Source organism: Chroicocephalus ridibundus, chromosome 5 (genome assembly GCF_963924245.1).
Source record: "Chroicocephalus ridibundus chromosome 5, bChrRid1.1, whole genome shotgun sequence".
Classification (NCBI taxonomy): domain Eukaryota; kingdom Metazoa; phylum Chordata; class Aves; order Charadriiformes; family Laridae; genus Chroicocephalus; species Chroicocephalus ridibundus.
This window is the reverse complement of record NC_086288.1, coordinates 56,431,234-56,444,082: the sequence shown is the minus strand read 5'-3', so window position 1 is coordinate 56,444,082 and position 12,849 is coordinate 56,431,234. Positions and strand designations below refer to the sequence as shown.

Genomic DNA, 12,849 nt, shown 5'->3' with positions numbered 1-12,849 from the left:
GACCGTATTAGAGTTCTAATTCGAGTATTACTCCATATTAGAGCTCTAATAAGCTTATGAGTCAAACCAAGACCCCTTTTCCTATTTCCAGCCATAGACCAACAAAACATTTAAGAGCTTCTGGGTATTCTCACAGGACCTCCACTGACACTTGAAACCCATTTCATACTCACTATCCAACTGAGACGTGGAGAGGTGACAAACACCAGTCACTTGCATCTTGTACTACAGAAATGAAATATTCAATTTAGAATCAGTGAGAATCATCCACATTCAAAACCACTTAAAAGTCAACCAAAAATGGAAATATCCAGTGGGAAACACCAAGCAATCTATTAATAGTGGAAAAGCAAAGATTGAAAGGAAGCTGGATTACATTTAACTGTATCCGGGTTTTGTTTTGTTTGTTTGTTTTTGAAATGCTGGACAATACCTACGGAAATGGAATAGATTTAAATTTGAGTAGATGCAGTACATCTGCTTTTCTATTGCTCTCACCACCCTCCATTAAAAGGGAAGGCAGAGTCAGAATGAAAGGGTAAAAGGGGACAACAAACACCTCAAGGCTAGTACCTGATCACTATAAAAAGTCATTTTTTTGTCAGACAGCTTTGACACACCACCCTGAAGTCAGGAAACTTACATTTTCAAGAAACTATCCATCATTTAAAATTCTACGCAATTATATCACACTGTAATACGTGCAACACTAAAGAACATTTTCCCAAAATTGCTGGAAACGATTCATACCTCCAATTTTCACCCTTTAATTGCTTTCACTGCTGAAGTTATCATACCAGGTTTTAATATTTGCCAGTCTGAAAAATATTTTCAAGCATAGTGGTCTGAAGTTTCAAACCCAGAGCATATAATTATCTAATCTTGCACTGGAAAATTATATCCTTTTGTCTATGGTGAAACACACAAAAACTTAAACTACTCATTACCAAAAATCACAAGGAATCAGCTAGGCATTACAGCAATAACTAATCCTAGTGACCAAAATGAGCCCCAATTAGCAAAAACGCAAGTATCAGTACTACTCGTTGAAAGCAATGATTTGTAACTGATTTTTTGAAAAGTTGCAAAATATTAATGCTTTGAAATAGCCGTTCCCTGAGATCAAGAGAATTTAAACTTCTTTTTCTGATCACACATGTGAAGCATAGCTAGCATCCTCAATTACAATATCTCCCCATTTTATTAATGTTTCAACACACTCCAGAGTTCAAAGCAATTAACGTGTGATGACTCAGAAATTCTGTTCACTAATTGTCACAGAGAAGAAAACTCCTTAGTCCAAATATAGATTTAGCAGAAACTAATAAAAGTAGTACTTTCAGCACGTCCAAGAACATCCCTCTCTACCTAACTTAACAAGCAGGATACACCATGCACACAGAAAATGAAAACTGAGGGATGCTGGGAAGAGTCATGGGTAAGTTCTTCTCTGGGCTACTATCCACCAGACTCCTCCTATTTTCAAAAAAGAGGAGGAGGAGGAGAATCAGAACCTTAATGTTACTAACTTCCAGAGAAATTATCTTTATATTTGGCCTCATGCTAATACCTGGAAAACATAAATCCCAACACTTAAATCTCTAACAAATCAGGCTGATATTCTTTTGAATCTGCTTATTTTTAAGTTAATTTCTGTCCCAAACAAGAGGTTAAATTTTAAAAAATATAAATACAGAGCCTAAAGCTTCTAGCGATTACTGTATCAAAGTACTCAAAATAATGAGCTGTTCTTGCTCCAAAATCTTTGATAAAGAACTCAGAAGAACAGTAAAAAGCATAAATGCATCAATTAAGTTGATTGCTCCCCCAACCTGCTCCTAGCCCACCTTTCTCCTTCTTCAAACATCATGCTAATGTAACCTATGTTAAAGAGAAAAGAAATAGGCTACATATGATAAACGACAGTTTTCTTCCACTTCCATATGCACTACAAACTTACATAAACGTTATCCTTATTTGCGGAAAGATGACAAATCAAGAACTCACAGGAAGTGTCAGTTTAATGGACAACCATAGTCAGGAAAGAGTTTGTAGTGACCAGCTACATGATATAACAGTTCCTCCGAAAATTCTAAGTCGGGAAAGAACCTCCCACAACCAACCTGGAAGGAGGTGAGGATGAAGACAACATCCTCAAAATGGGAACTGCAGCCTTAGATACTTTTGGACTCCTCAGCATGACATGAGGTCCAGTTAGTCAAAACAAAACTAACAGGCGACTAAGGAAATTGTCTCCCAAGCCAACTTCCAATCCTGCTCTTCAGTTATATTCAGAAAACAATTCCCATGGAGTTAAGAATGTACTTAAAAACAAACAAACAAAGCAGAGGGGACAAAGACAGGCATCTGCACAGACATTTCCCAAATGTAAGAGTTCACAACTCTTCCGCCCAGGCCAGCCTATACCCTCACCACTGTTACTCATGTGAGTTTTGCTAAAACCAGAAGCATCACATGGGGAACGTCAGTGATTTGGCATTTAATCCTATTGCATTAAACAAGGTCAGCATTTCATTCCACTCCAAAAATCTTTTAAAAATAAAAATAAAAAAATCTTTCCTCTGCTATTTCATTAACTGGCTTTTTATGTGTTTTTCCTCTACTAATGAAAATTATCAACTTCTTTCCCTTCCATCTCTCAGGCTAAATTTCTTCTCTAACATGGATGAAGGAAACGAGAAGTAAAACCAACAAATGCTCATAATAAAAAACTAACATTAACCATAATTTGCAGAGCAGAAGAGATAAATCTGAAATATTAGAAAGCAGTACACTGTAACTCCCCATTTGAAAAAGTATAATTCAGAATCGTATTTTCTGCCTAGAAAATGGGGGAGGGAAACCCATGCGCATGTAAACGAGTACTTTGAACTTTGAGGAAAAAAGTGACTGTTCGTAACTGTATGTGGGAGAAGTCAGAATTAATTCTAATGACCTCAGCTACGGGCTCAATTTATTAGAGCTTACCTCTCATTAAAAGTTAAGAAGTGAACTGAAATACCACTTGCCGTCCAAAATTTGGCACAGTCATTAATTTCTAATAAAGACTATAATTGGCTATACCATAAGCAGTATATATTTCCCTTGCATCCAGATATTCTCTCATGGGAGTTATTCTTACGTAATCATTAGAGTCAAAATGATCGTATAAACTAACCTTAGTAAAACAGGTTAGAATTTTTTAGTTTGAGTATAAAACCAAAACCATTAAAGCACACCATTTAAACCATTTTGGGCCATTTCCCTCATAGCACTGGTTAGTATCAGCTATTCAACTACAACAGAAGTAGTTCACTATGTGACCATGCAGTCTTAGAGCACTGCCTGTGTTCTGCTAGGGACTTTAACGGTACCAGTCCCAGATATGGAAGTTTTCATGATTAAGCCCCATTCAAGTCTATTCTAGACCTGGCAAATACATATCCCATCCTATAAAGACTTAACATAGCCTGCTGGCTATTTCATCATTTTCGATATTTCTCAGTCTTTTAAAAAACTTAGATGTAATCTGGTACATTCTAGAGACACCAATGTGAACTTGACTCAGAACCAGCAGCATAATTACTATTACCATATTCCAATACAGTGTTTAATACTTGGCATTTTTATTTTCATATACTTTTTACTTTCAGAACAGGGATGGTGTTACTCCCTGCATCAGCAGATTGGTACCTGCCTACCACTGAAGCTACTATATATCTGAAAGTAGGCAGTGGAAAAGTCTGTGGACCTCCCAGCCTGCAAGCCAACTCTTATTTCTTATGATACTGAAATGGTATTAAGCACAAGGAATCCTTCATTTGAAATCTAGATCTAAACATCTAGTAATCGTTGTCAAACTTATTTTGATTTGTAAAACCCTAGAAATTTTCCAGTGCGGGTGCAGACTTGTCTTTCTCTATTAACGCCATACACTGGCTACTGATTATATACTGTAACCAGACCCATGACACAACTTCGGTGGCTGAATTTTATTCTTGGTACCTCTTCAAACAATCCTGAATAGTCTGAAAGGGATCAGAAAGTAACACTACTTTTAATTGTGTTATGTCAATAATAATGTCATGCTATTCAAGGTGGTCCTACATGGTCAATTTGGGGGACCAGCTACTGATTTGGGACTTCCCCATGCTGTTTTAGGTTTTATTAATGCAATAACAGTGGCAAAGATTAAGCCACTGTAAACACCATATACAAACAACCCTACCCCTTTTTTTTCCCCTATGAGCACGCTCTAAATATTAAACTGTGCAAAGATGTGCAGGAAGATCCCGTGTTTGGAACTAAGGACAAAACATCAGCTCTCCATCTCTTCTAATAGCAAGGCTATTCTGAATTATCCCATGGGCTGCATCCAAACAATGAGATATGTTAGACTTACGCTGGTATGCATAGAGAGCTGTTTTGCACAGAGTAAGTAGAATTAAAAAAGCAAAGCAAAACAAACAAACAAAAAAGCCACAATTAACCTATGCGTAGCCAGAGCAGTATACTACGAAAGTCAGGTGGCCTTGTAATTAAAAGGTTTGCTCAAAATTTATATTCAATGCCATTTTTTCTGGCTTTCATAAGAACAAGTTCTGAAGACAAGTTTTATGTGGGGATTTTTCCTCCTCATTACATGTTTGTACAGAGCAGCTGAACATATTTTTGATGTGAATATTGGCCTATCATACCAATTTTTTTAAAGAATCAGTTAATCATCCTACAGATCCATACACAGAAGTTATATGAATAACAGATGTTGTAGCCTCATGAATCTGGCATCCTTATGCGTTCAACAGCTTCAAACACAGACATTTGATCATTCTGAAATTTTGCATTTAAAGACTTAGAAACATTTAACCTTTCAAATTTGCCATTCTCAAGGACATTTTTTCAGATATGTCTGGTATTGCTTTTGAAGAACTCATGCTCCAGCACTTCATTTTTTAGCTTTTCACAAAATCTTAAATAAGAAGAGATTCTCCCTAGCAAAACACAAAATTTCATTCATGGCTGCAATCAAGCCCACCATGAAATTCTGCCTGACCATTAATTTATCTTTATTTCTGTTAATAGGTTGTATCAGCCCTGATTCCATTTCTCCAACAAATATTAAACAGTTAGCAGTGATAAAAAGTTCTCATTCCCTCAATATTTTCAAATAATTAAGAAGCATATTTGACAGATTATATTCCCAATACCTCATACTTGCCATAAAAAAGTAACAGGAAAGGCATAAATAGTCAGATTTCCTCAGACTGTCCTAAGACAGAAGTTCAAGTGTCAAACACCTTCCAAAACTGACAGTCTTTTAAAATATCCAAAACTGCAGGTTTAAGACTATGGTAAAGCTGTGAAAAAAGTGTCACATAAACTGGGACTATGCTATATCTGAACTGCTTATGTTTGTCACTGAGCACTTACTTCAAGCCCAGTTTTTTTTTTTTATTATTTAAATACTTTTGCTCTAATCCTTAAAAATCTTCAATCACTTAGCACATTAACTCAGCTTAATCTCAAATCTGATACTGTACCAAGGAACTAATGTACTGTGTTTGCATGGCAAGGTTTTAGTAGTGGGGGGGCTACAGGGGTCGCTTCTGTGAGAAGCTGCTAGAAGTTTCCCCATGTCTGATAGAGCCAACGCCAGTCGGCTCCAAGATGGAGCCGCTGCTGGCCAAGGCCGAGCCCATCAGCAATGGTGATAGCACCTCTGGGATGACACATTTAAGAAGGCGGGGAATTCCTGCTGTGCAACAGCAACTGCAGCCAAAGAAAGGAGTGAGAATATGTGAGAGCAACAACTCTGCAGACACCAAGGTCAGTGAAGAAGGAGGGGGAGGAGGTGCTCCAGGCACCGAAGCAGAGATTCCCTTGCAGCCCGTGGTGAAGACCATGGTGAGGCAGGCTGTCCCCCTGCAGCCCGTGGAGGTTATCGGTGGAACAGACATCCACCTGCAGCCCATGGAGGACCCCACGCTAGAGCAGGTGGATGCCCAAAGGAGGATGTGACCCCATGGGAAGCCTGCGCTGGAGCAGGCTCCTGGCAGGACCTGTGGAGGCATGGAGAGAGGAGCCCACGCTGGAACAGGTCTGCTTGCAGGACTTGTGACCCCATGGGGGACCCACACTGGGGAAGTCTGGTCCTGAAGGACTGCACCCTGTGGAACGGACCCAAGCTGGAGCAGTTCATGAAGAACTGCAGCCCATGGGAAGGACTCATGTTGGAGAAGTTTGTGGAGGACTGTCTTCCACAGGAGGACCCCACTCTGGAACAGGGGAAGAGTGCAAGGAGTCTTCCCCCTGGGGAGGAAGGAGCAGCAGAAACAACGTGGTGAACTGACCATAACCCCCATTCCCTGCCCTGAGCCACGCGGCAGGGGGGAGGTAGAGAAAATTGGGAGTGAAGTTGAGCCCAGGAAGAAAGGAGGAGTGGGGGGAGCCGCTTTTAAGATTTAGTTTTATTTCCCATTATACTACTCTGATTTGATGGGTAATAAATTAATCTAATTTCCCCAAGTCAAGTCTGTTTTGCCCATGACTGTAATTAGTGAATGATCTCTCCCTGTCCTTACGTCAACCCACTTAGGCCTTTCATTATATTTTCAACCCACTTAAGGCCTTTCATTATATTTTCTCTCCACTCTCCAGCTGAGGAGGGGATTGACAGAGTGGCTTTGGTGGGCACCTGGTGTCCAGTCTGGGTCAACCCACCACAGCTATGTAAGCCTGTAAAAGTATGATGAACAGCAGACTTTAATATCCCTCTATACTACATTTTAAATAGCTGTATCACAGTAAAAAAAAAAAAAAAAATCTGCTTTTGTTTTAATTGACCAAAAAGCACTAACATATACATAATGAATTCTAGCAGTGTTTTATGAATTGCAAGCAATTTTTTCCCTACAGAAAGTTGTAGGGAATCCCTCAACAACCATTTCTTACCTGGTCCAAGTCAATATGTAGCTGGTGAACAGGTGGAGAGATGCCAAAAGCATTCACCATACACACAGCACTAGTCATCTTTCATTACATATTAGACAACCCAATGGTTGTACAATGCAGCTGACAGACCAAAAAAACCCAAACCAAATAAACAGTGATGGGTCAATGCTGGGGCAGACAAAATACTTTCAAAAGTTCACGGCCATAACATTTGTCTTTGATTCAGCAAACAGATCAGTTTTGTCACAGTTTAACAGTATCACCACCACCAGCAGCCTCTGCAACTAACATTACAATGGTTTTTAGACAACATCGTAACATCCTTGTTACCAACTTAGTCTCAAATACAAAAACCTTCATCAGCTACCCACAGACTGCAGCAATACAGCATGCCTGACCATAAAATGGTCAGCTTTGAAAAAAAAATACAAATTAATACAGAATGTTGAAGTATTTTCTGTGTCTAACATAAAATACCAAGAGCACACAAAATGTATCCTTCCCATCTCTAAACCAGTTTCCCCACACAATACTGATTCAAGTCAAAGTTCTTATATTCAACATTCTCCATGCCTACTTCAATCCACCTAAAAATCATGTTAAGTTTGAGAATGTAAACCAGGACTTTACAACTGTATCTCTCAGGTGCAATGAAACTTTACCATAAATACAGAAGCCCACTGTGCAGACACAGAGCTTTCTTAGGAAAGAAAAGTTAAATTCAACAGAAAATAAGGAACTGTTACAACTTTGACAGGTTCTTCTCCGAATGCTAAGCACCTTCAATTTTCCTTCTTAAACACCAGTTAGAGCCTGTCTACGAGGAAGGGAAGAGAAAAAAAAGTGAACATTTCCACAGTCCTCAGATCCTACAGCAAAAACAATAGTCCTTCAGGGGAAAAAAGGAAGAAGAAAATATACTATGTATGACAGAGAGCTACATTGCTTCATTCAGTTCAGCCAAGTGCTCAAACACATTAATAATGTGATACAAAACCTCAGTGTGACAGGCTAGAAAGGAGAACTCTGATCCTACAGCTGTGTGGCTGCCCCAGGCAGGGCTGAGCACCCGCCCAGACCCCCCCACTCCAGCTGTGCTGCCACATGTTTGGACCAGGGCTGGCTGCTGCTCCAGCAGCCTGGAGCACAAGCAAAGTCATCACAGCTCCACCTGGAAGAAGCCAGGCAAACCCACACAGAATAGAACACTGAAAGGAGTAGATCTGTGTGTAGACTCTGCATTTCAATATCTCCATATTTGCATGTCAAATGGAAATCTTCAACTGAGGACTCTGGCTTTGTCTAGTTTGGAGAAAAGGAGGCTGAGGGGGGACCTCATTGCTCTCTACAGCTTCCCCAGGAGGGGAAGTGGAGAGGGAGGTGCTGATCCCTTCTCCCTGCTATCCACTGATAGGACACGTGGGAACTGTTCAAAGCAGTACCAGGGGAGGTTCAGACTGGATATTAGGAAGAATTTCCTTACCGAGACAGTGGTGAAACACTGGAAGAGGCTTCCTAGAGGGGTGATCGATTTCCCAAGCCTGTCAGTGTTTAAGAGGCATTTGGACAATGCCCTTAACGACATGCTTTAACATTTGGTCAGCCCTGAAGTGGTCAAGCAGTTGGACTCAATGATCATTGCAGGTCTCTTCCAACTGAAACCATTCTATTTTACTCTGCAACCAAATAAGGCATGCTGAAAGTGGTGACTAGGTGTAGATTATTCAGGGTCTCCACTGTTATCCTGATAGGGATTCTGACCAGTATCTTTCTTGACAAGTTTTAAAGACAACACTAGTTAACCATTTGATATGTTCCTCAGATTAAACAATAAATAAACTGTACATAGACATGGGAAAATTCATTAGCTTTTGGGGAGCTTTTTAGAAAACAAGTATGTTAAAGAATTAATGCATCTATCAAAGATTACATTTGCAAGCTAAGTTGTATAGTCTTGGCAGAAGCAGCTAAAATTTTAATTGCGAGGCTACAACAAAGTATTTGAAAGAGTTTGACACATACTTAATCAAACCAAACTGTATTTGGCTGAAACAAGCAACTACAATCATAATTTTTTTTACTACAAAGCTGCTTCTTCTAGCTGCCGTTTCAATGTTTTATTCACACGTTAAAATGGTGGCCTCTGGTCTGGCAGGTTGTTGACTCACTGTCACAAACGTAACTGAGTTACAGGAGCACAGCACAGCCCGTCCATCTCACTCCTACTCATTGATCAGCATGTTGATAGAAATCATGTTCAGACGTGCTTCAGCAACACATTGTTAGCCTTGGCTTCTTCTCCAAGGTCATTGTTTATGTAAGTACCATTAATTAAAACCATTCTTCCCCTCAGACCATTCAGCTCATCCACTTTGGCTTTAGCTGTTTACTTCACTTGAAGCTCTTGCAATTAAACAAGATACTTTTATCCACATCTTTGTTGTTCTTTCTGTTGCCTGGACAGTGCCCCAAGGAAACTCAGAAAGGACAAGGAGCTCAGAGAGAAGACTGGGACCTGCAGGAAACAGTAGCTGTGAATACGGTAAAACAAAGGACTAAGGCAGGAGGAAAAGGACATAGCTATAGCATGTTATCACTGCACAGGACTATGGCAGGGCAATGAGAAGAAGGTAAAGGTGAGGCTAGGCTTGAGTATGAACAGAACTTAAGAAAGAAAACCAAAACTGGGAGGAAGCAAAAGCAAGAGAGTGCTGATGGTAAGATGGGAAGAGAGAGAAAAGACTAGAAGGGAAGAAGTGGGTCTGAGGTTATAGGTTATTTGGAATACAGACACTGAAACTGAGGAGGAGGAACCAAAGTACAGACAGACAATACTGGAGGCAATAGGGAAGAAAGTAAAAAGCTTTGGAGGCAATGAACAGAAGTCTGTGGCTATAAAAGTACCTAGAACGGAACCTAAAAACTTCAGATTTTCTCTTGCTTCCTCTGCTACTGCAAGTAACTGTGAAACGCTTTGGCAAAGTATCCCAACACCATCTAGTGATACATTCTTAGAGGGTAAAAACCTGCACTCAGCATCAGCCCAAGTGCTGAAATTCTGAATGGCAGATTTAAAAGTTGCATCTGTGTTGATGATGCACATAAATGTCAACATGATGCCCTGTGACAAAATTTCAGTCCTTTTCAGAATTCTAAGAATTCTCACACATACAAATTGTGTTAAAAATTAAAAAGGCACCCTATTCTGGGGTGAGACTGAAGGCGCATGTTCTCTTTAACACTGCAGAATGTGGAATATCTTTAGTTAAAATTAGGAGATGCAACAGGGGAAAAAAGGTAGGTCTCATGGACGAAGATACTGAATGTAGTTTTATGGACTGGTCAGATGACTGCAGACAGATTCCTACCACATAACTCACAGTTGACAAGTCACTTAAATCAACTTTTTGTAACGGTTAATAATTATACATTTATTTAACAGGTACCCAACTTGACACCCTCTGCTTAGGCCTCAAAACAATCACTGAGCTACTGAACATCAAATATTAAGTGTTCTAACACACATTAGTTTTTAACTACTCTCTCTTAGAATTAGGAAAAGTACAATGAGAACAGAAATGTGACATTAATATCTGTGCTTGAAAACTAAATCATAAATCAGAAAAATCACAGAACAAGGTTACTTGTGCATTCTTTATTTAGTCCTAAACTTGCATATGTGTTCTGTAAGCCTGCCTCCTCAGAGAGTGTACCGAGTAGTCATTTTCATTTAGTTTTTCAAAATGTGGTCCAGCACCTTATTAAACATGCATTATTCAAGCCCTGCTTTGGTATCAGGCTTTCCCCCCTTGCTTTTACTCAATATGGAGCAAAATAATCTGCAACAAATTTGTTTTTACAGTACCACTGTGGGATGAGGACTATTATTAGTGCTGGTCAGCCTTCAGGTCTGTAATTCCTGAACTGCTCAGCACTTTCCTTTTCAAGCTTTAAAACGTTCCGAGTACCTTTTTATGTGTAATTTGTATAAATCGGCACTTTACAGCCATACTGTGTGACAGAAAAAGCATAAATACTGAAGACAGCATATACAGTGAAATGCTACAGACGCTGATGCTCATATCTGCTATGGAAGCTTTCTCCTGCGTGGCAGCTGGCATGAGGAAATACCCGTGCGAATGCCCGCAGACCGAAGGAAAGTCGGTTTTGCTCGATGAGAAGCGCCGGCCCCATCAGGCAGGGGAGGCAGCCAGCACAGCCCCCCCCGGGAGGGGCCGGCCCGGGCCGGCCCTGCCTGCCCCTGCGGCAGGAGGCGCGGCAGGGGGGGGGACGCGGGGCGACAGGCGGGCTCGGAGCCTTGCCCAGCCGCCACATCAGCCGCCGGGCTCCCGGCTCTCACGCCGCGCTCCCGCCCTCCCAGCCCACATCCGTGTGGGAAAGAGCTGCCCCGGGGTTGTTTGCGGGCGACTCCGGGGAGAGCCGGACGCGGCGGCCCGGGATGAGGGGGGGGGCGGGCTGCCCGCGGCGGCGCCGTCAGGCGCGGGCCGCCGGCGGGCCCAGCTGCCACTAATTCTACCCCTCGGGTGGTGCCTGGGTGCCCCGCCGCCGCCGTACTCACCACCTCTCGGGCCCGGCTGGTGAAGTCGCTCTTGGAACGGGCGGCGCTCCGCTTGAGCAGCTCGTCCCTGGCGCTGTCCCCCACCGCCACCCCCAGCGCCTTGTTGCGGGTCTTCACCGTCTTCACACTGGCCTTGAAAAGCAGGGTGATGTCCACCGCCATGGCGGCCCTCCCTCAGCCGCCGGCGCGGGCCGGTGCCGCTGCGCACCCTTCCCCGCGCAACGCGGACCCGCGCGGCGCGTTCCGCCCTGCGTGGGAGGGCCGCCGGGGAGGCCTCGGCTCCGCGCCGCCTGCCCTGCGCTCCCGGGGGAGCTCGTCCCGCCGCCGGCGGAGGGGGCCGAGCTCCCGGTCAGGCTCCGCGGAGCCCGGCGGGCCGCGGCGGGGGTTTGGCTTCTGCCCGCAGAGCTCATCTCCTGAGTGCCGGGGCCAGGGCTGGACGTGGCCCCCATGCGCCCGGCTGCCGCTTCCTCCCGCCGAACGGCAGCTTTGCGGAATAAAAGTGATATTCCCACAAAACAGGGACGTCCAGACCGCCCCGCCATGGCGTGTGGCAGGTGTCGGCAGGTGGTGCTGTTATACGCCATCTCCCAAGGTTCTAGCTTGGCAACCTAGTCGTGGAAGGACAGGTTAATTTGGTTAATATATGTTAGCTGGTCTGCACTGGGATCTGGATTGGAGCTGGTGTAAGATTCCCCTAGGAAATGGTGACACGTGTTTAGGCTGGAGGAGAGAAGACTGAGAGGGGATCTCATCAATTCTTATCAATATCTAAGGGGCGGGTGTCAAGAGGATGGAGCCAGACTCTTCTCAGAGGTGCCCAGCGACAGGACAAGGGGCAACGGGCACAAACTCGAACACAGGAAATTCTGTCTCAACATGACGAAAAACTACTTTACTTTGAGGGTGGCAGAGCACTGGAACAGTCTGCTCTGGAGATATTCAAAACCCGCCTGGATGCGTTCCTGTGCAGCCTGCTCTAGGTGAACCTGCTCTGGCAGAGGAGTTGGACTAGATCTCCAAAGGTCCTTTCCAACCCCTGCCATTCTGTGATTCTGTGTGTATGTCCCCTGAGCTGTACAGGTGGAGAAACCTTCTTATACCTGGAATGTGCAGCAACAATTTCTTCTCCACCAGGAAGCTGACCTCCAAGGTGCTCCGACCTGCTGCCATCCAAAGCTGGGACAGTATCACACCGGTACCTGGAAGATGTATCACCATCAGTCAGAACACAGCACTGTTTGTAATCTGACTGATTCTGAAGAAACCTTTGTTATTGAGCCAACTTTATTACCATGTTCAGTGCAGTAGACTAGCTATGT

General features: G+C 43.0%; 1 protein-coding gene across 1 annotated transcript in view; it reads right to left on the bottom strand.

Annotated features, from left to right (window-relative positions):
• STX18 (syntaxin 18) overlaps positions 1–11,840 on the bottom strand; it is a 71,473-nt gene extending 59,633 nt beyond the window's left edge. Inside the window, exon 1 of the mRNA XM_063335291.1 lies at positions 11,531–11,840. Coding sequence (XP_063191361.1) covers positions 11,531–11,692 — 162 coding nt within the window. The 5' untranslated portion in view covers positions 11,693–11,840. The remainder of the gene's footprint in view (positions 1–11,530) is intronic.
• Between the last annotated feature and the right edge of the window lie 1,009 nt (positions 11,841–12,849).